We start from the raw sequence: 19,532 nt of genomic DNA, 5'->3' as shown, positions 1-19,532 counted from the left end.
GGGGACACTAATAAATGGAAACTCATCCCATGCTCATGGCTAGGAAGAATTAATATCGTCAAAATGGCCATCCTGCCAAAAGCAATATACAAATTTGATGCAATCCCTCTCAAATTACCAGCAACATTCTTCAATGAATTGGAACAAATAATTCAAAAATTCATATGGAAACACCAAAGACCCCGAATAGCCAAAGCAATCCTGAAAAAGAAGAATAAAGTAGGGGGGATCTCACTCCCCAACTTCAAGCTCTACTACAAAGCCATAGTAATCAAGACAATTTGGTACTGGCACAAGAACAGAGCCACAGACCAGTGGAACAGATTAGAGACCCCAGAAATTAACCCAAACATATATGGTCAATTAATATTTGATAAAGGAGCCATGGACATACAATGGCAAAATGACAGTCTCTTCAACAGATGGTGCTGGCAAAACTGGACAGCTACATGTAGGAGAATGAAACTGGACCATTGTCTAACCCCATATACAAAGGTAAACTCAAAATGGATCAAAGACCTGAATGTAAGTCACGAAACCATTAAACTCTTGGAAAAAAACATAGGCAAAAACCTCTTAGACATAAACATGAGTGATCTCTTCTTGAACATATCTCCCCGGGCAAGGAAAACAACAGCAAAAATGAGCAAGTGGGACTACATTAAGCTGAAAAGCTTCTGTACAGCGAAAGACACCATCAATAGAACAAAAAGGAACCCTACAGTATGGGAGAATATATTTGAAAATGACAGATCTGATAAAGGCTTGACGTCCAGAATATATAAAGAGCTCACACGCCTCAACAAACAAAAAACAAATAACCCAATTAAAAAATGGGCAGAGGAAATGAACAGACAGTTCTCCAAAAAAGAAATACAGATGGCCAAGAGACACATGAAAAGATGCTCCACATCGCTAATTATCAGAGAAATGCAAATTAAAACTACAATGAGGTATCACCTCACACCAGTAAGGATAGCTGCCATCCAAAAGACAAACAACAACAAATGTTGGCGAGGCTGTGGAGAAAGGGGAACCCTCCTACACTGCTGGTGGGAATGTAAATTAGTTCAACCATTGTGGAAAGCAGTATGGAGGTGCATCAAAATGCTCAAAACAGACCTACCATTTGACCCAGGAATTCCACTCCTAGGAATTTACCCTAAGAACGCAGCAATCAAGTTTGAGAAAGACAGATGCACTCCTATGTTTATCGCAGCACTATTTACAATAGCCAAGAATTGGAAGCAACCTAAATGTCCATCTGTAGATGAATGGATAAAGAAGATGTGGTACATATACACAATGGAATACTACTCAGCCATAAGAAGTGGAAAAATCCAACCATTTGCAGCAACATGGATGGAGCTGGAGAGTATTATGCTCAGTGAAATAAGCCAAGCGGAGAAAGAGAAATACCAAATGATTTCACTCATCTGAGGAGTATAGGAACAAAGGAAAAACTGAAGGAACAAAACAGCAGCAGAATTACAGAACCCAAAAATGGACTAACAGGTACCAAAGGGAAAGGAACTGGGGAGGATGGGTGGGCAGGGAGGGATAAGGGGGGGGAAGAAGAAGGGGGGTATTAAGATTAGCATGCATGGGGGGGAGGGAGAAAGGGGAGGGTGGGCTGCACAACACAGAGAGGACAAGTAGTGACTCTACAACATTTTGCTAAGCTGATGGACAGTAACCGTAATGTGGTTGTTAGGGGGGACCTGATATAGGGGAGAGCATAGTAAACATAGTATTCTTCAGGTAAGTGTAGATTAAAAATTTAAAAAAAAAAAAAAAGAAAGAAAGAAAGAAAAGGGGGATTACTCCTTAACAGGATAAAACTATTGGTAAATCAAAGATCAACGCATGCTTTAAATATCCTTAATGTTGATCACTTAAAGGGTGTCAGATGATCAGCTATGGAGGTACTCTTTTCTGATAATATTCCTTTCTCTTAATTAAAAAAAAAAAAAAAAAGCAGTTACTGTGTGCTGACCTCCAATGAGTTCTGCACAGTGGTATAGAGGGCATGTCAAAGTGTGGGCAAAGGGTCTGTTTGTTTCTACGCAGAAGATCAAGGCCTAGCTTGGATACCCAGAAAATGAACTAAGATACGATATGAGGAGGAGCTTCCGGCATCAGCACTCTCTGGAGGACTCGTGCCGGGGGATGATCATCAAAAAGCCTCCACAGGGATCCGGACGATGCTGCGGTTGTGGCTGCATCCAGCCCACCATCTCCTGGACTTGCCATGAGAAGGAGGAGGGAGATGTCTAGGCTGGCATGTGCATACAGTGAGACAACGAATTTGACTGGATCTGTACTGTTGGAACTCAACCAGGAGTTGGGAGGGGTGCAAGTTGTAGCACCCCAAAATCTCATGACTATAGACTATCTATGGTTAAAAGAACATATGGGATGTGAACAGATCCCAGAAATGGGCTGCTTTAATTTGTCTGATGGTTCAAGTACAGTTGGAAAATATCCATCATATCATAGATAAATTTTCACAAATGCCTAGGGTGCCTAAATGGTTTTCTTGGCTTCACTGGAGATGGCTGGTAATTATAGATTTGCTTTGTTTATGTCACCGTATTCCTATTATGTCAATATGTGTGTGCAAATTAGTTAGTAGTTTAAAACCTATACATACTTAAGGTACTATACAAGAAGATATGTCAAAGAAATAATCAATCCTCCCAAGTTTCCTTCATATGCTACATCTATAGCTTTTCTTCTTCCTTCCTAATTACAAACTTTAAATAGAATTCGTGCCTCATATCGAATTTACCGAGTATCATAATTCCTCCAGGTGGTAAAGATACCTCGAGACAAGTGCTGGGCATAGAAGCCACAGGGCATAAATCTGCAAAGAAGTAAAAAGCTAACCTTTGCAAACAATATGGCTTCTCTCTCACTTACCAACTTTACATTTCCCTGTATGGCCCCGGAAGATGACTGGTTAGCCAGAGACGGGTAAGATTCCTCAAGGGAGGAACAACCTAAGACAGGCACAGTCGCAGGGGGGCCATCAGGTGAGAATTTGGGGATCAACAGAGGTGAGGCTCAGAACCTCACCCCCCCTGCTTTGAGAGAAATCTTCTGCATCCGTGGATGTTTTGCTGCCCTTGTCTAGCCTGGATTAATACTTAGTCCATAGGCACACACCTGATCATCTGATCATCTACATTTGCCTTCTTACAGCACTAAACTATGTTTTCTACCTTTATCTTGCATCTACCTACCACTTCAGCATTTTATTAAAAATAAAAATAATAATAATAATAGGAGAAATGTGGGATCAACATATAAATCAAGTACAAAAATCAAATGAATATTCATATTTGACCTGATGGTTTATAGGTCATATTGCATGATCAAAACCGAAAGTTTCTGTGATGACTGCCCTTGTACTGTTCACCATGTAAGAATTTATTCACTCTGTAAGAATTCGTTCACCATGTAAGAACTTGTTCGTTATGCTTCAGAAGATTGGAGACTGACGAGAATTAGGCTTGAGATGGATTAATGATTGTACATTGAGCATTGACCCCCCTATACTGAATTTTATTGTTGTTAACAACCATTTGATCAATAAATATGAGAGATGCCCTCTCAAAAAAAAAAAAAAAAAAAAAAAAAAAAAAAAAAGTTATCGAGTTAGGTGTGGGCAGGACAACTGTAAAAAGTAGGAGAAAGAAATGGAAAAATAGGAGGATTCTGCACTCATGTTGCTTTGCCAGTGTCTTTAAGCTGTGCTCCAACTTAAAGAAACTGAACCTGAGAATCACAGACAACACGGGATGGATGCAGATTAGACATGGGAGACCGTGTGGGCCTGATCTCATAGAAGCACCCAAGCCCTGCATCAAGAGATTGGCGAATGGATGTACATTTCTATGCTTAAAATTAAAATAGAATGTTTAACGTTTGAATATATCCTATATTATGACTCCCACTGTTGACTAACCAGCCAAATGTGGTCCTGTTTAGTCCAGAATAGAGGTTTTTCTACCACAGTGGGTGGCCCTGCGAGAGCTCCCACCCTCCCTTCCCCTGGAATTCCAGTCCCACCACCTGCTCCCTGTTGCATTCACGAAGCCCCGCTGGGAGGTATTGCGTGAACTGGGAGGAGAGCCCAGGGCTGCTGGCCCCCAGTTCAGTTCTTCCAGGGGCATTGGAGCGTATGGAAAATAGACTGGGGAGCTGGCCTGCCAGGATAAGAATCCTGGCTCCCCACTTGCTGCCTTGGGCAGTGCCTCCATGTCCTTACCTGCAAAATGGGGATAATGCTTTCCTACCTTACAGGGTTGTCCCGGAGCACCAGTGAGTTAGCATATGTAACACACCTAGAGTGCCCCAGAAGGGTCAGCGAGGACTGGAACCCTCTGGAATCACCACAGAGCATTGCCTTGCCCCGTGAAGCATCGCCAGGTGCAAGCCTCAGAGCAGTTGTGCCCGCGCCGAAGGGGGTGCTCAGCCCCTGCCATTGCCAGAGGCTTCCGACTGCCATAGGAGGCCACGGGGGCAATGCATGGAGGTGGCTGGTGGGGACAGAGGGGGTGAGCCCTCCCTGCCAGTGTCCCAGCCTCCTTGCAACAGGACTCCCTGTTTGACTGGCAAAAAGGAGAACCTGGCCATCCCTGTCCCCAGGCCATTGTTCCCATGCCCCAAACATAAGGGCTGGTGAGGATGTGTGCCACCTGGTCCTGGCAGGAGGGAGGCCTTCCCTGGTGGGCTGGTAGGGGTGACCTGGGTTGTTGTCTCTTTTCCAGCAGTTTCCAGTGACAGTGACAGCGATTCAGATCTCAGTTCCTCCAGCCTGGAGGACAGACTCCCTCCCAGTGGGGTCAGGGACCCCAAAGACAACAAGCCCTGGGGGGAATCAGGTAAGCGTGGGAAGTACAGTGCTGTTTCCGAAGCCCCAGGTGCAGGTGGCTTTGCTGCTTCCCTGGGTTGCTGCTCCTCAGCAGGTGTCTGTGGAGTTGTTCTAGGCCAGGGAAGAGACGTGGGCCTGGAGGACAGGGCGGAAAGGGGGCTCAGGTGTCCACACAGTGGGGGAACAGGGCAGGCCCTCTGCCGGCACACCTGAGATGCCTCCCCAAGCTCACTGTGAGCATCCCCCCCGACGAGATACTGCTTCGTGAATGATGAGTGCTGTGAAAATCAGGTGAAAAGTTCCCCAGGTCAGCTCAGCTCTGCCATGAAACTGCAGGGGCACCCCAGATACATACCGTGACCTCTTGGGCTTCAGCTAGCTTCTATTTAACACAAATGGGATGGGGCAGATGGTCCCCAAAGTTCCTTCCGGACTTACATCTCTGAGCTCTCCTCTGTGACCATGCTGTATGAAAGAGAGTTAATGGGGGCCTTAAGGCCAGTGCAGAGAAGACCTAGGGGCACATTTTCCTTTAAACACTTGAAGGTCCTTGAAAAGGAGCACCTTCACTCTTAGTTACTGCAGAAGTTAGAACTGGGATATTTGAAAGATATTTTAGAGAGGTTGATTTGAGTACCTAAGAGGAGAGCTTTATAATAACTGCCCCCAGCTGGAATGAAATGCCTCAGGGTGCTGTCCTGGGCCCAAGACTGGGTGATCTCCTACCAGAGCTGATTGGGAAGAAATTCCTGCCTGGGAGGTTAATTGGGGATAGATCAGAGATGGCAAATACCCGGCACATGCACTTCCATTCCCTAGCCTGTACACACAACAGACATTACTAGTCAATCATGGCACTCTTCCCCAGAGAACCTGATGTGGCCTCCGAATCCTCCTCAGTGCAGTTTTCCAAGAGGTTCATGTCAGTAGGTGGACATGACACAAGAGGTGAAGGCTGTCTCTGGACTAGATGATCTCCTCAGGCCAAAGACTGTATCCTAGAAAAGTGTAAAGGAAACTCGCCTGCCAGCCGTGGCTTCCAGTGCAGGTTTCCCCTCTCCCCGTCCCAGCGCCGCCCTCGCTCTTGAACTCTGCCTTCACACCATCTCTCAGCCATGACCAGCAGTCATGGGAGACAGGAAAAGATGGAGGGCAGTACTGCAGGTCCCGCCTCTGCTCTCTCGGCCATGCAAGAACTAACAACCATATTTGAGTGGGGATTCTTAAGTTAATAAAGGCAGCAGTTAATAGTTCCACTGAGTTAACTGAAATATACACCCTCCCCCCGACACACCTTCATTCTATGAAGGCAGGAATAGCTCCTCCATGTTGCCAGCTTCATGTTGGGGACTTGACTTGTTCCTTCATAAAGTGACCTAAGGGCCCATTCAGTTGCCTTTATGTATCTTGGACCAATCAGCTGTGGCCAAAGGATGGGGCATGCTAGGATGTGGCAGCCATAGTGGGGAGGGGCTTGGCAGTGGCAACTCCCAGCGGCAGGGGCTCTGGGCAGACAGCCCCATAGGTGCCCATCACAGTTCCAAATGAGAAGACTTTGGATCAGCAGCTTGTCGGGCTGAGGTCATCCTGGCCTGGGTCAAGGTCCAAAGAGCCCTGCACAGAGCCAGTCAGGCCCATGTGGTCTCTTGCAGGTGGGAGCCTGGAGTCTCCAAAGATGGGGCTCACCTGCCCACCCAGCCACCTCTCAGGGAGCCTGAGAAGCCTGGCCAGCAAGGCTGGGATGAGCTCCACAGATATACAGGGGGGCGCCACACCCAAAGGGCCCCAGTGAGTACCTTCTAACTCACCACCCCCTCTCCCTCTTCTGTTCCTCCCTGCCATGGGCCCTCCAGCCTGTGGGGCAGTAGGTGATGTTTCCACTCTCTGTGGTCACTGACTGCTATGCCAGGTGCTGGGGAAACAGAGGCCAGCCAGCCTCTATCCCTGCCTGTAGCAAACAGAGAGAGGGACCCAAAATAATAATGGTAATCACCCCGACTCATTCTCAGTGATTGTAACAACAGTTGTCACCATCCTCTGCTTTATCAAACGTGTAATCTCTCAGAGCATTTCCCCGTGTCTGTAGCAGCCACGGTAGCTCCCATTTCCCGAGCACCTACTGTGCACCAGGCAGTCCAGTCCTCACCAAGCCCATCGTGTGCCCAGACAGGGCTGGGGCCAGTGGGGGACAGTCCTTGGCCTTCAGAAACCTACCATGTAGCTGAGGAAGCCAAATCAATTCACCCAAAACAGCCCAGCCCAGGGCAGGCCCAAATCAGAAGTAAAATGCTGGCCCTGGAGCTCGGTCTGCCCTTGCACCTCCAAGGTCAACTTACATTCTGTGAGAGACTTAATATCCCCTTTTGATAGGCGTGGAAACCAAGGGCAAAAGCCCAAGCTCCCACCCACCTCCCCTGCTTGAGGCCCAGCCTGGCTGGCTCAGGTTCATCGTGTGATGGGCATGGGCAGAGGGCAGGTCCCTCACACTCACACCAGAGAAAATTGTGCAAGTTCAGGTTAAGCTCCTGGTCTCCTTCAAGAAAGAAGCTCCAGCTGGACTTGGTGCCTGCAGGGCTGTGGGGTCCACTAGTGCGTGGTGCCTGTGCGCCGCAACCCAGCAGCTGACCTCCCAAGCAGCAAGTGGGTGGTTCAGTGCTGGAGCAGGCATGCCCGTGTGTAGGAGCCTGTGTGCACTGGCAGCCACCTGCCAGGAAGCCCCTGGGGAGCTTTGGCCCACTCCCTGCCCTCCCTCTGCCCCCACCTTGATGGTTCCAGATAAGCTGCAGGGCAGGACTTGTAAGAGGCAGCAGGTAGAGGATATGGCCCTGGAGTGGACCCTCCCCACTTCCAATAGTCCCCTGAAACCTCCCCAGAGGATAGTTTGGAACCAAGCAGGCCTGAGTTCTGGTCTCAGCCCTGCCAACCATAAACGTGCAGTTGAGCAAACCATGAGGTTGAACCGTATGAAATTCATGAAAAATAGCGGAATATTGGCAGTTCTATCTGATTCAACCTAATATTTGATCTCTCTGCCCCCAGTTCCATTATCACTAACGTAGGGACCACACTGGCCCTCACAGTGTTGGGGGGAGGGTAAAATGCAGCATCTGTGTGGAGTGCCTACCCTAAGTAAGTCTTTGGGAAATGTCCAGTTATAAGCTGGGGAGGTCATGTGGCCCAGGCATAGAGAGGGTTCCAGGGCTTAAGAAACAACTTGGAAAGGATTGGCCCAGGGGGAAATTCTATATTCCCAAGTCCATTTGCATCCTAAGATCACCTATGTTGATCACCCACTTTAGTGGACTCAACTGAAGCTCCGGGAGTAGCTGATTTGCCGCCAATAATGCAGCAAAATGGAGCAGAGCTCTGCCTGGGGCACGAGCCCCCGGCCCTCCCGGCAGCCCTCTGGCCAGTGGCAGACAGGGAAGCTGCCTCAGCAAGGGCCCCACCTTCCCGGCCATCACCTCCATTTCACCCCAAAGGTCAAGCTGTCACCAGGGAGGGACTCTGCTTTTGCTCACACTATACTGGCCTTTTTTTTTCTCTCCCCCAAAGGCAAAGGGCACAGCGGGGTGAGTCCTCACTGCTGACAGCCTCTCTCAGTCCCCTCTGCCTGCCCTGAATGGAGGCGTGTTTGGTGCACGGAGCAGACTTTCTGATGGAAGAGTTTGGGGGCAAGGGGCTAGAGGCAGCTGGGGCCAGACCCTTCCTGGCTCCTTCCTGACCAGTCCTGGAGCCCTCGGGCAGCCTGCCCTGTTGGACATGACCTCTGACTCAACAAACCAGTGTTTGGGGGGCAGAATCTGCTTCCCCCCACCCAGTGCCTTTCTGTACCCCTTCTTTCTTAGGAGCCCTCCTTGAGCCCCCCAGCATTTCACTCAGCCTCAACCTTTATTTATTGTCCTCCCCCCACCTAGGTCTACTCATGTGTTCATTTTAAGTTTGCTCTTGGCCTGGGGTGGGCTTGAAGGACCTTCAGACCCACCTTGTGGGGCCTTCCCATATGCACTGCAGTTTCAGAGGGCACCAGGCAGAGCTTTCTCCTTATCTGCATCAATGGAAGAAGAAATCCAACCCTAAGCATTACCCTTCAAAGCTGAGCTTGGCTCCCAGAGAGCGAGGTGCCCAGAGCAGGTGGGGTGAGAGATGCTCCCATCCTTTCCCTCTCCTTGCAGCTCCAAGGTAGGAGGTGGGAGCAGCCTCTCCCCTCACGTGGGGCTGGCCCAGGAGCTGCAGCTGAAGCCTGGCTCTTTGTTAGTTTTCCTGGAGCCTCTCCATTGGTATCCCTGGGTTTTGTTCAGCCTCTCCCCAGCTTTGGAGCTGGGAAGGGTTCTGGTGAACGCTGTGAATTCATTCATTGAAGAGCAGCCTTCAGCCAAGTCCCCAGCCAGGGCACGAGACTCCCCTACGCCATTAATTCACTTTTCTTCAGTAGGTTCGGTTTGGCATGAAAAATACTTAATTCAAGTGTGGGCAAACACTTCTGGAAAACCTGATGAGAGAGAATGTGTGTGCACATGCACATGTGTGTGCATTGCTGTCTGCGCCCTCCAGCCCCTCCTGACACTCCCGCTGTACCCCTCAAAGGGCTTCTCTCCCGGCCCTCAGGTCCCCACCATGAACTTTTTAGCCCTTGCCATTGGCAGTCTGTAAAAAACTTAAGTTTTCCTATGGCAAGTTATGTTTCAGAATAAAAACAATAAAGATTAGAATTTGCATTGAGCTAGTGTGTTGATCAAAAGACCACAATTGCCTATGTTTCTGAGGTGCATCAATAGAGAAATTAATGGAAAAACTGTGGTGCACTGATTGCTGGAGCACTTCCTAAGCCACAGTGAAAGGAATGAGCTGGATGTGTGTGTGTTAAAAGAGCCTACAAACCTAATGTTGAATGGGGAAAACAAGGCCATCTATGTAAAAAAAAAACAACAGAAAAAAGTATACATGCAAATAATGAAACTGAGTTGTACAAACATATGTACATAGCCAAAATGTGAAGTTGACAAGGACTTCTGGTTAAATATGGTGAACTGAACACATTCATATTTCCTCTGACCCCCAAAACCCACCAAAATAACATAAAGGAATAAAAATGGTCTAAACTACAAGGACAAGAAGAATAGAGAGGAGACTGCAGCAGGTAAGAGAGGACTGAGACTTTGGGAGACAGGAGAGTATAACTTGTTTAGTGCCAGCTTCCCCCTCCCTAAAATGTCTGCAAGGAAGAAAGCCATCCAGGAACAAGCACATTTTCTCTGTAGAATCTCCCAAATGCTCAGAACGTGGAGGGGGCAGGTATCCCTAAGGTGGAAGTTCAGGATAGGTGTAGAAATAGTGTTGCTTGGAAGAAATGGTTAAACCCCAAGTCCCTTCTCCTAGTCTACATGGCCTGTGACTTGCCCTTCCCTTCCCTATAGAAGACAATATACTACTAGCCAGTTTTCCAGATTGAACCAGAAAGATTCTGGATTGGGGACCCCATGCCCAGATAAAGGCTGGGGTGAGGTGATGGTTAATGGAGAGACCCTGAGCCTCCTTCCCCTGCTAACAGGTGAGCCTGTTCCCCATGCCCCAACCCCCAAAGCAGAACATTATTGAATTTCTCTCTGGGAAACAGATTAAGGAAAAAAGATTACAGACCCTGACATTGGTGATTCCTCAGTCTCCTCAGTCACACTATGAGGCCCTAGCCCATAAGCCCTGCCCGTATGCACAGAGCTTCCTGTGAGCTTGGCTGTGTTGCACTCATAGTGGAAACAGCCAAGGACACAAACTGTTGACCAAAACCAACAGCCAAAAATACAGAGACTCCAACACACAGAAGAAAGGGATCAGAGAACAACACTCTGAAGATACCCATGAAACAGGAAAACTACGTTATTTTTTAAAAGGAAGTGTCAAAGCTCTCGAAAATTAATAACATAACAGAAAATTTTAAATGCATTAGAAGGGATGGAAGATGAGAGAAAATCTCCCAGAAAGTAAAACACAAAAGCAAAGAGACGTAAAAGTAGGAGAACAAAGTCAAGAAAATTGGACAACAAAAAGAAAAAATGCATGCAAAAGGTCCAATTTTCAATAGGAATTTCAAACCAAGGAACAGAAAATAAAGGAGAGAAAAATCACTGAAGAAATGATACAAGACTGTTTCCTAAGGCTGAAGGAAAATGAGCATCTCTAGAGAAAAGAACCCACCAAAGTACCTGGCATAGCGGCATAAAGCCATAACCCTGTGGACAGCCACTGCCACTGTGGGCCACCATGGGGCAATACCTATAAATGAGGATCCACATGGCCTGCAACCCTAGTGCAATAAACATTCACTAGGTCTGGGCCAGGAACTGAGAGGGTACATCTAACAAGCTCCCAGGTAGCGCCAATGCTGCTGCCCAAAGGGCCACACTTTGAGTAGCTCTGGTCTAGAGCAGTGGTTGTTACCACTGGCTGCTCCTTGGAATAATCCTGAGGAGCTTTACAAGCCCTCATACCAGACTCACATCCAGAGATTCTGATTTAATCAATGTGGGACACAGCCTTGACATCCGGATCTTGTAAGCTCCCCCAGTAACTCCAGGGTGCTGTAGAACCAGGAACAATTTCCCTAACAGAAATTCTACATGGGCTGCAGGAATTAAGTACAGAATGTTCAGAGCAGTACCTTTTAATTAGCTAAAAATTGGAAACAACCTAAATACCATGGACAGAAAAATAGATACATAAACTGTGATACAGTCAAACAATGGAATATCACACAGTGGCGAAAATGAGTGCATAGATGACTCACAACACTGAGCCAAGAACCAGATGGCAGGAAAATAAACACATTATGACACTGTCTATATAGAGATTTTGAAACATGCAAAAATGTTATATATTATCATATATTTTATGCAGTGAAAGAATAAAATTCTTAGGAAGGATAAACAACAGATTTCTAGACACATCTTGAGGCATGCAATTAAGGAGGAGTCTCAACCTTATTAGTAATGTTCTATTAATCTTGGTAACAGATAGATGTGTTTGTAACATTTATGTTGCATTATACATTATATTTGTATTATTCTTACACATCTGAAATCTTCAAAAATAAAAAATTTAAGGAACAATAGCAAGCCGCTTATCATGAAATTTCAGGACACCAGAATAAAAACCCTAAAGAAAAAAATCTAAAACTTTCCAAAGAGAAAAAAAAAAAAAACAGTTTACATAGCAAAGATAAGGCACTGAAATTCTCAAAGCAGATTTTGAAGCCAGAACACAGTGAAGCAGTATCTTCTAATCTAGATGTATATCCAGCTAAATCTCAATGACCATAAAATGAAGATATTTTCAAACATGTGTGGTTTTTAGAAATGTCTCTCCCATACATTCTTTCTTAGGCAGCTACTAGAGGATGTGCTCCAACGAAACAAGGGAGAAAACCAGGAAAGAGGGTACCAGGGACACAAGAAACTAGAAAGCTGACCCAGGAGGGGGCAAAGAGAGTCCCCAGGGCAATGGCATTGGCTGTGTGTCTAGGCATCTGGGCTACAGGCAGAGGTCGGCCAGCACAGATAGGAGCATGAAGACGGCCGAGATATATAAAGATGAGCAAAAGGATAAGAAGCTTACCTGTGTTGGGAGATTGTACATGATATCATGATATTATTTTATAAGTTATGATATGTAATATATAATAATATAGCCTAAAACTGAAAAGTCAACAAATAGAATCAGCATGAGATTTCAATACAAAGGTAAACATCAGCAAAAACGGCTTAGCGTTCTAAGGTTTGCCTAGGGAGGGACTTGGGGGTGGCATGGGGCAAGGGATTGCTGCCCTATATTATAGACTCTGTAGGACAATTGCCTTTTTTAAACTATAACATTTCTAACAAAAATGTTTTTTTAATGGAGAAATATATATATCAAACTCAGGATAAACTCATGGGCTAAGGGTGAGAGCCTGAGGCTGTAACAGGTGAGTGAGGTAGGGACGCCATGAGAACCTGCCTGGCAGAGAAAATACAGCCCTGCAGATTCAATATCCGGCCTGTAAGGATACTCCGTCTAAGCTACTTCTGTGCTGGGACCAAAGTCCCCTTAGACCTACCTCTCAGACCTGATGCAGCACCAGGTCCCACCCACAGCTCCCACCAGATCCAGTCCAGCAGAGGGACTCAGTGCTGGCAGCCCCCCAGGCGAATTCCAAAGGCATTTGGAAGCGCTGTGTTGCAGGGTTGATGGGGTTCTGAAGCAGTTTCATTACGAGTTAATCCCAGAAGCCTTCAGCTTGAGGATGGAGATGGACTGCAGATCCTCCCCCGACCAGTGGGGTCTGAGAGCTATGGGGAGTCAAGGGTTCTTTGTGCACTGGTCTGAGAACTAAGAAACTTTTTCTTTACAAAAATGCTTTCTGAGACTCAAGCAACCAAATTACAAACACACTTTTGGAACTGAGCCTTTCATACAGGGAGTGAAGAATGTTCTGTCATCTGTAAAAATCAGAGTACAGAAAATTTTGTCCCATTATTTGAAATTGAAATTATGGGTACTTCTCTGTACCTCAGTTTCCTCATCTGTAAAATAGGGATGATACTTATTCACAGGATTATTGGGGAAATTAAACACTTGAAATGGCATGTAAAACTCCTACCCCTGCTATTACTACTTCCATAGAATTCCGGAGTGGTGCTTGCCTCAGGAGTTGTTTAAATGGCAGGAGAACATGAGTGCAGTGGTTGGGGGCAGGCTGGGGCACAGTAAATGTTCATGCTCTTCCCTCCGGGGCCTAACAGTGCAGTCATTCATCCATCCAGTATTTATTGGGCAGCTGCTGGGTACCAAGTGCAGTATTAGAAGCAGAGACTCAATAATGGACAAAACCGACGTGGCCCCTGCCCTCTTGCAGCGTCAGAATCACCCGGTGGGCTTGTTAAAACAGGTCCCTGGACCGACCCCAGAGATTCTGGCTGAGAGGTTGGCATGGGGCTGAGAATGGCCCCTCCAAGTCCCCGGGTGATGCTGACACTCCCAGTTCACACTTTGAGAACCAGTTTACCTGGTATTGCCTTTGACCTGTTCTATTTGGTTCCATAGCAGGAAGGAGGCAGAGACTGGCTGAGAACCTGACCTGTCTGGATCCTCACTGAGGCTGCCCGAGCCCCCTGCACTATGCCTCTGGGGAGGGAGGAGAAGTCTCTGGCACAAAGTGACCAGGTGGAGGGTCCAACTGTGGGAGAGGTGCCCCAGGTACCAGCCAGAAAAGCACTGGTAGGGGCCCTCACCAGGGAGATGGACACCAAGCACGCGTGTGCACATACACAGTCACAGAAAGATTCAATGGCTCAGAAAATGTGTGTGACCAGTTGGTTCACACTGCTCATCTGAAGTGCCAGTGAAGTCTCCTCTGCACAGTGGAGGGATGAGGCCAAAGGAAAACCTGGCACTGGCCTTGCCCAGACCATCTGGGGAGAAGGACCCTGCCAGGCAGACATTGGCAGCGCCCCCAGCAAGGCTGTCTCCTGCAGAGAAGGGCCTCGGCACTCGTTCCTCAGCCCTGTCCCTTCCCCAGCAGCTGGCACGAGGCTCTGCAGCTGGCCGGCTCTGACCCGCACAGGCCCAGCCCCACCTCCAGCTGCCTTGGACAGAAAGCCAAGGGGGGCAGGGTCACCCCATCAATACTGAGGGGAGAAGGGAGACGGAGGAAGGCAGGCACAGGACAGGGAGGTGGGGGAGAGCTGGAGGAGCCCCAGGGGCCTGGACAGGCTGCCCTGCCCCTGTGCCCTCCGCAGACAGGCTGAGCTCTGAGCTCTTTGATGCAGACCCTGGGGTGTCTGCGGCTTCTTCTCAGCCAATTACCAGAGAAATAATCCAGCGTGGTCGCCCCCTGCTTCTCAGCAGATGCTCCTGGGGGACAGTTTAAGTCTCACTGTACCTGCTGTCCCTCCCTCCCTCCTTGCTGATGGCCGTCTCCTGCCTTCTCTGCCCAGGCCCTTGAATGGGGAAAAGGGAAGCAGGCAGGGCCTGCTCAGATCAGTGCCATGTGCCTGGGCTCTGCTTCTAGATGAGGCGTGGCAGAGCTGGGTTCCCTGGAGTCCAGCTCCGCCACCAGCTTCTTAAAGGCAGGGGCCATGTCTTATTTATCTTTGAGGCCCTGGTTGGCTGTCAGGAAACAGTGCTAAATGGGGTGATGAGTAGGGGCAGGTGGATGAGCAGGCAGATGGGAGGGAGGGAGGGATGGGCTGACAGAGCTCCAGGCAGGGGGAGGGAGACATGGCTGGGTGGATATGATGTGTGGACCAATGTATCGAAAGACTTCTGGGAGGATGGACAGAAGGATAGACTGCTGTCCTATGAGGAAGGATGGATGGACGGATGGATGATGGAGGGTTGGATGGATGGATGGATGGAGGGTTGGAAACATTCCCAAGTCCAGGGCCCATCCCTAGGGAAAGGCCAGCCGGTCAGGAGCCTACACTTCCCACAAGCTCTGGGGTCCCCCGCTGGCTTCACTCAATTCAAAGCCCCCCATGAGTGCCTCATCTTCTGGGCCTCAGTAGTACCCCACCTGGCACCAGGCCCCAACGCCACAGCTGCCTGGAGGGAGGGAGTAACAGGTTCCGTCTGCCTGCCCTCTGGCTGCACCCCAGGCCAGCTCCCCAGCCAGGCCAGGCCCCCACTGAGAGAGCTGTGAGGGCCCTGTCAGGACTAGCTCTGTGCCCCGCAGCCTGCCTTGGCACCTGCCCCTCCAGACTGTGCACACTGCCTCCTGCCCCCACCTGGAACCTCACCAATTCCACCCAGCAAAGCCACTGCCAGCAGAAGAGCTGCAGATGGGGATTAACTGGTCTACTTCACATGCTAATTAGCCACCCTAAGTATGTACTAAGATCAGAACCTACTCAAACTCATTCGCACAGAAGTATTTTTAAGGCAGTCACTCAGATAAGCTGTGGCATGTCTCCCCCTCGCCCTGCCACCTTCAGAGAGTGTGAGCGCTCAGAGTCGCCTTGGTGGCATGAGCCTTGGTGTCCCTGCTAAGTGACAGGTTGAGCCAGCTCTGGAGTTTCCTGGCCCTGGAGGCCTGTGCCTTTGCAACCTCGCTCCCCTAGGCTGTGGGGGGAGCAGGCCTGGTGCACCAGGCTTCTCAAAGGGTAAACTGGGAAGGAAGCTGTCACTCAACCCTGAGGCTCCAGTTGCCAGGCTCAGGGGCTGGAAATTTCAGGAGGGAACTCACTGGGTGCCTGGAACTACCTTCTCTGAAAGAACCAGGCATAGGTGACCAGAAACAGACCCCAAATGTGGCCTTTCCCAACTCGTAGGGCTAACTTACGAATCTAAACAGATAATTCAACCTACTTCCATGTGAAATATGCCTGCTATTATCTGAAAGGTTGGCCCTACAACTGCTGTCAGGGAGGGAACTACATTTGTTTAGGAAAACATTTTTGGAGACTGATTGTGGGTGATTTCCAGAACACAGTTCAACCAGGGGCCAAGGCCACAAAAGAAATATTAGAAATGAACAGGAATTCGGAGGAAGAGAGGTCAGAGTGAAGCCAGAGAGATGGGGGTGAGGCGAGGCGTCCCTGAGTGAAGCCCCCACTGCCCCCCACATGGCCACCTGCCCCCAGGGGGTAGCTGAAGGACTAGGGGCTGCACTGCGGGGACACGAGCTGCTCCTCAGCCCACCCTGATGTCCACAGTGTCACCTGCATTCAAGCGCCTCCTGGAGATGGATTTAGGGGGAGGGGGTGCTGGATTTCTCAGTGGAAGCTCTGTGGTTCAGAATCTTCAACATGGAAGCTCACATCCACCCGCCAGCACGGAGTTAACTCAGCCAAAGCAAGACCTCGGAGCCAGAGTGACAAAAACACTCCAGTATTTTGCAGGAACCTCAGCAAAGGCCTTGGCATTCCCCAGGACTCCAAGGTGGACCTGAGGAGCACGGAGACCACAGCCAGTGTGCCCCCATCCCAGCTCCCGGATGCAGGTTTCCAGGGAAGGCCCCAGGCAAACTGGAAAGAGCTGGTCACACGCGTACGGGCTGGATGCTGGGCTAAGCTTCCCACACTTCCCCTCACAGCACTGGGAGGTAGACATTATTCCCCCCAATTTCCTCCCAGGAAGCTGAGGCTGGGAAAGGTTAAGCCCCAAGATAACACAATTTGCACAAGATAACCCAACTAGCAAGTGGCAGAGCGAGGATTTGAACCTGAGGCCCCTGCTCCTGAGCTGCCCGCTCATCTGCAAAGCCTCCTGAGGATGCTCAACCTTTTGAGAACTGAACCCAGCGTCCTCAAGCAGCCTGACTCCATGCTGTGGCCCAGGGCCTGCTGTAGGAGTCCCTACATTTCTGGGAGCCCCCCTCATTCCTGCCAATGGCTTTGCCTTCCCTGGGCACCCTGGCTGTGGATCCCAGCAGGCCTCTGCACTGCCCCCCACCAACCCAGCAGCCCAGCAGAGCTCTGTGGAGCTCCACCATGCAGCCACCTCTGGAGTCAGAAGGAATGAAAACAACCCCTGCTTTCCTGTCCTGGTTTTTATCTTCAGTGCCCTCCCTACTGTTCCACGTCCTGACCCCCAATCTGCTGGCTGCTGGCGGTACCTCCTTCATCAGCTCCCTTGACTGGAAGCAGCATTTCCCACCCAGCCCAGGGATTTCCAAGCTGGGAATTCAAACAGCTCAGCACAGAATAGACTCAAACAGAGTCAGCTAATGGAAATAACAAGATGATAAATTATTCCAGGGAAAAAGCGATTTTCCTTATACCCTGCTTGACTCAGAAAACACTGTGATCATGGTAGAAATTGGAGGTGTCAGAGCTGGTATCTAGGGAAAAGAAATGAAAGAATTCTGCTTGCTGCTGTCAGTGCAGCCCCAGGGGTGCGAGAGAGTGGGAGGTCGATCCCAGGCCGGCACACAGCTGGCCCCAAGCAGGCATGTCCTTCCTGGAAGCCCCAGGCAGCAGGACCTGCCACCGGCTGGCTGAAGAGGCTGGAGAGTCAAGGGCAGAAAGTCCAGGCCCTGAAGTCAGACAAAGCTGTGTTCTCTCTCCAGCTCTGGCACAGGTTAGCTGTGCGACCTTAGACCAAAAACTTAACCTGTCTGAGACCCAATCTCCTGGAGATAACAACAGTGAGGATTATATGGAATAGCGTGTGGCACATGCTGCAACCAGTGTCTCATTCATAAAGGCAGTAAAAATACCCTGACTCACCCACTCTCTCTGGCTGTGCCCACTCCCCAAGATAAGAGGGGGTACAGAATAGCTACCAGACTCTGGGTTCAAGCGCCAGCAGGGGCGGATGGGAACTGCACTTGTTCACATGACCGTGGGACCAGCTGGGGTACCAGGTCCATCCCAAGGGGCAGTTGCCAGAGATAAGCTCCTGCTTGTGCCCAGCCCTGTTAGTTTGTGGGTCCCAGTCCGATCCCCCACCTCCCACCCAGCCAAGGCGCTTGCCCTATTGTGCTCTGCACATTCTCTGGAGCTTCCTGATAATTGAAGTTTATCCTTTCCCTTGCCTACTTGGATTTTGTTTTGGTTTTATGATTACTTTTTAGCCAGTTTTATGGACAGCTTTCTGAGAAGTATTAGGAGCACCTCTTTTATGCAGATCAACATATAAGCATCTTGCAAACTTTGCTTGACTACTTCGCCCTCACTCCCACATTAATCAGCCCCAGGATATTGTGGCTTGGGCCTTCCCCCAAAATACTCTTGCGAGCAACCACCCTGACTGCCCTTCCAGCCTCCTTTCCAACCAACGTGCTGCCCACTGCCCCTGAGGAGACCAGGTTTGCTGGGGGAAGAGAGATAAACAAGCTTACCAAATCATGGTTTTTAATTTGCAGTGAGGCCAGAGCTGGAATCCGAGCTGAGCTCTGTCCTAAAGACCTTTTTTACTGCTCAGAGGCCTTTGATTCCATTGCTTCCTAGGAACTGGCTGAGTTCCCAGGCTAAAGTTGCCTTGAAGTTTGCTGAAGACGAAAAAGAAGTTTCCTCTATTTTGTTGTTAACTCCATCCAGAATTTGAGCTGGTATCATGAGGACTTCAAACACCCCGGACAGAATTTCCTCAATTGGATTGTTTCAGCAAATACAAATATGAAAATGTAAGGACAGATGCAAAAGAGGTCCCAGTCCCAGGCCGAGGTGAGCCGAGAGGTGGGGACCCCAAAGAGCCCCAACTTTACAGGGTCCATAAACCAGAAAAACCTCCCCCAGATTTGAGGGCTGGCATGCAGTTGCTCACATTTTATCTGGCCAAGTAAGAATGTAAAATCACAACCATCATATAAGATCACTCTCATTTCATAAAAGGAAGGAAAAAGAATCAAATAAATAGGCCATCTTTTTTAAATTAAGGGAACTTAATTTGGGAAAACTTACTACATTGTCCTCTGCTTTTTCCATTTGCCATGGCTCAGTAAAAACTTTGTCACAAACCTGTCAGCTTACCAGCTTTTGCAAACCACCAGGCAGTATCAAAGGTTGGGTCTGATGCCAGAACTCCTGGGTCCCAGGGTCAGGGCGGCCACTGTGCTATTGCACGGGCAGGAGCGGGACACTGTCCATGCCAGGTGGAGCAGACACACAGCCTGGGTTTGCATCCAGCTCTTGTAACTGTAGGAGCCTGCAGAAGGACCCTGGGCCTCAGTGCCCCA

General features: G+C 49.1%; 1 protein-coding gene across 11 annotated transcripts in view; it reads left to right on the top strand.

Moving 5' to 3' along the window:
* Window positions 1-19,532, top strand: part of RPH3AL (rabphilin 3A like (without C2 domains)) — a 165,160-nt gene that overhangs the window by 134,457 nt on the left and 11,171 nt on the right. For 6 of the 11 annotated variants that reach the window (XM_073235052.1, XM_037022755.2, XM_073235049.1 and 3 more), the window contains 2 exons: window positions 4,776-4,889; window positions 6,532-8,426. The exons of 1 other annotated variant lie outside the window; for it this stretch is intronic. In XM_073235052.1, coding sequence (XP_073091153.1) covers window positions 4,776-4,889; window positions 6,532-6,671 — 254 coding nt within the window. In that variant the 3' untranslated portion in view covers window positions 6,672-8,426. 4 more of the 11 variants (XM_073235054.1, XM_073235053.1, XM_073235050.1 and 1 more) reach the window with 4 other exon arrangements.

The sequence above is a fragment of the Manis javanica genome, chromosome 4, assembly GCF_040802235.1.
Source record: "Manis javanica isolate MJ-LG chromosome 4, MJ_LKY, whole genome shotgun sequence".
Lineage (NCBI taxonomy): Eukaryota > Metazoa > Chordata > Mammalia > Pholidota > Manidae > Manis > Manis javanica.
The sequence above is the reverse complement of the archived record's forward strand: the minus strand, read 5'-3'. Positions and strand labels throughout refer to the sequence as shown.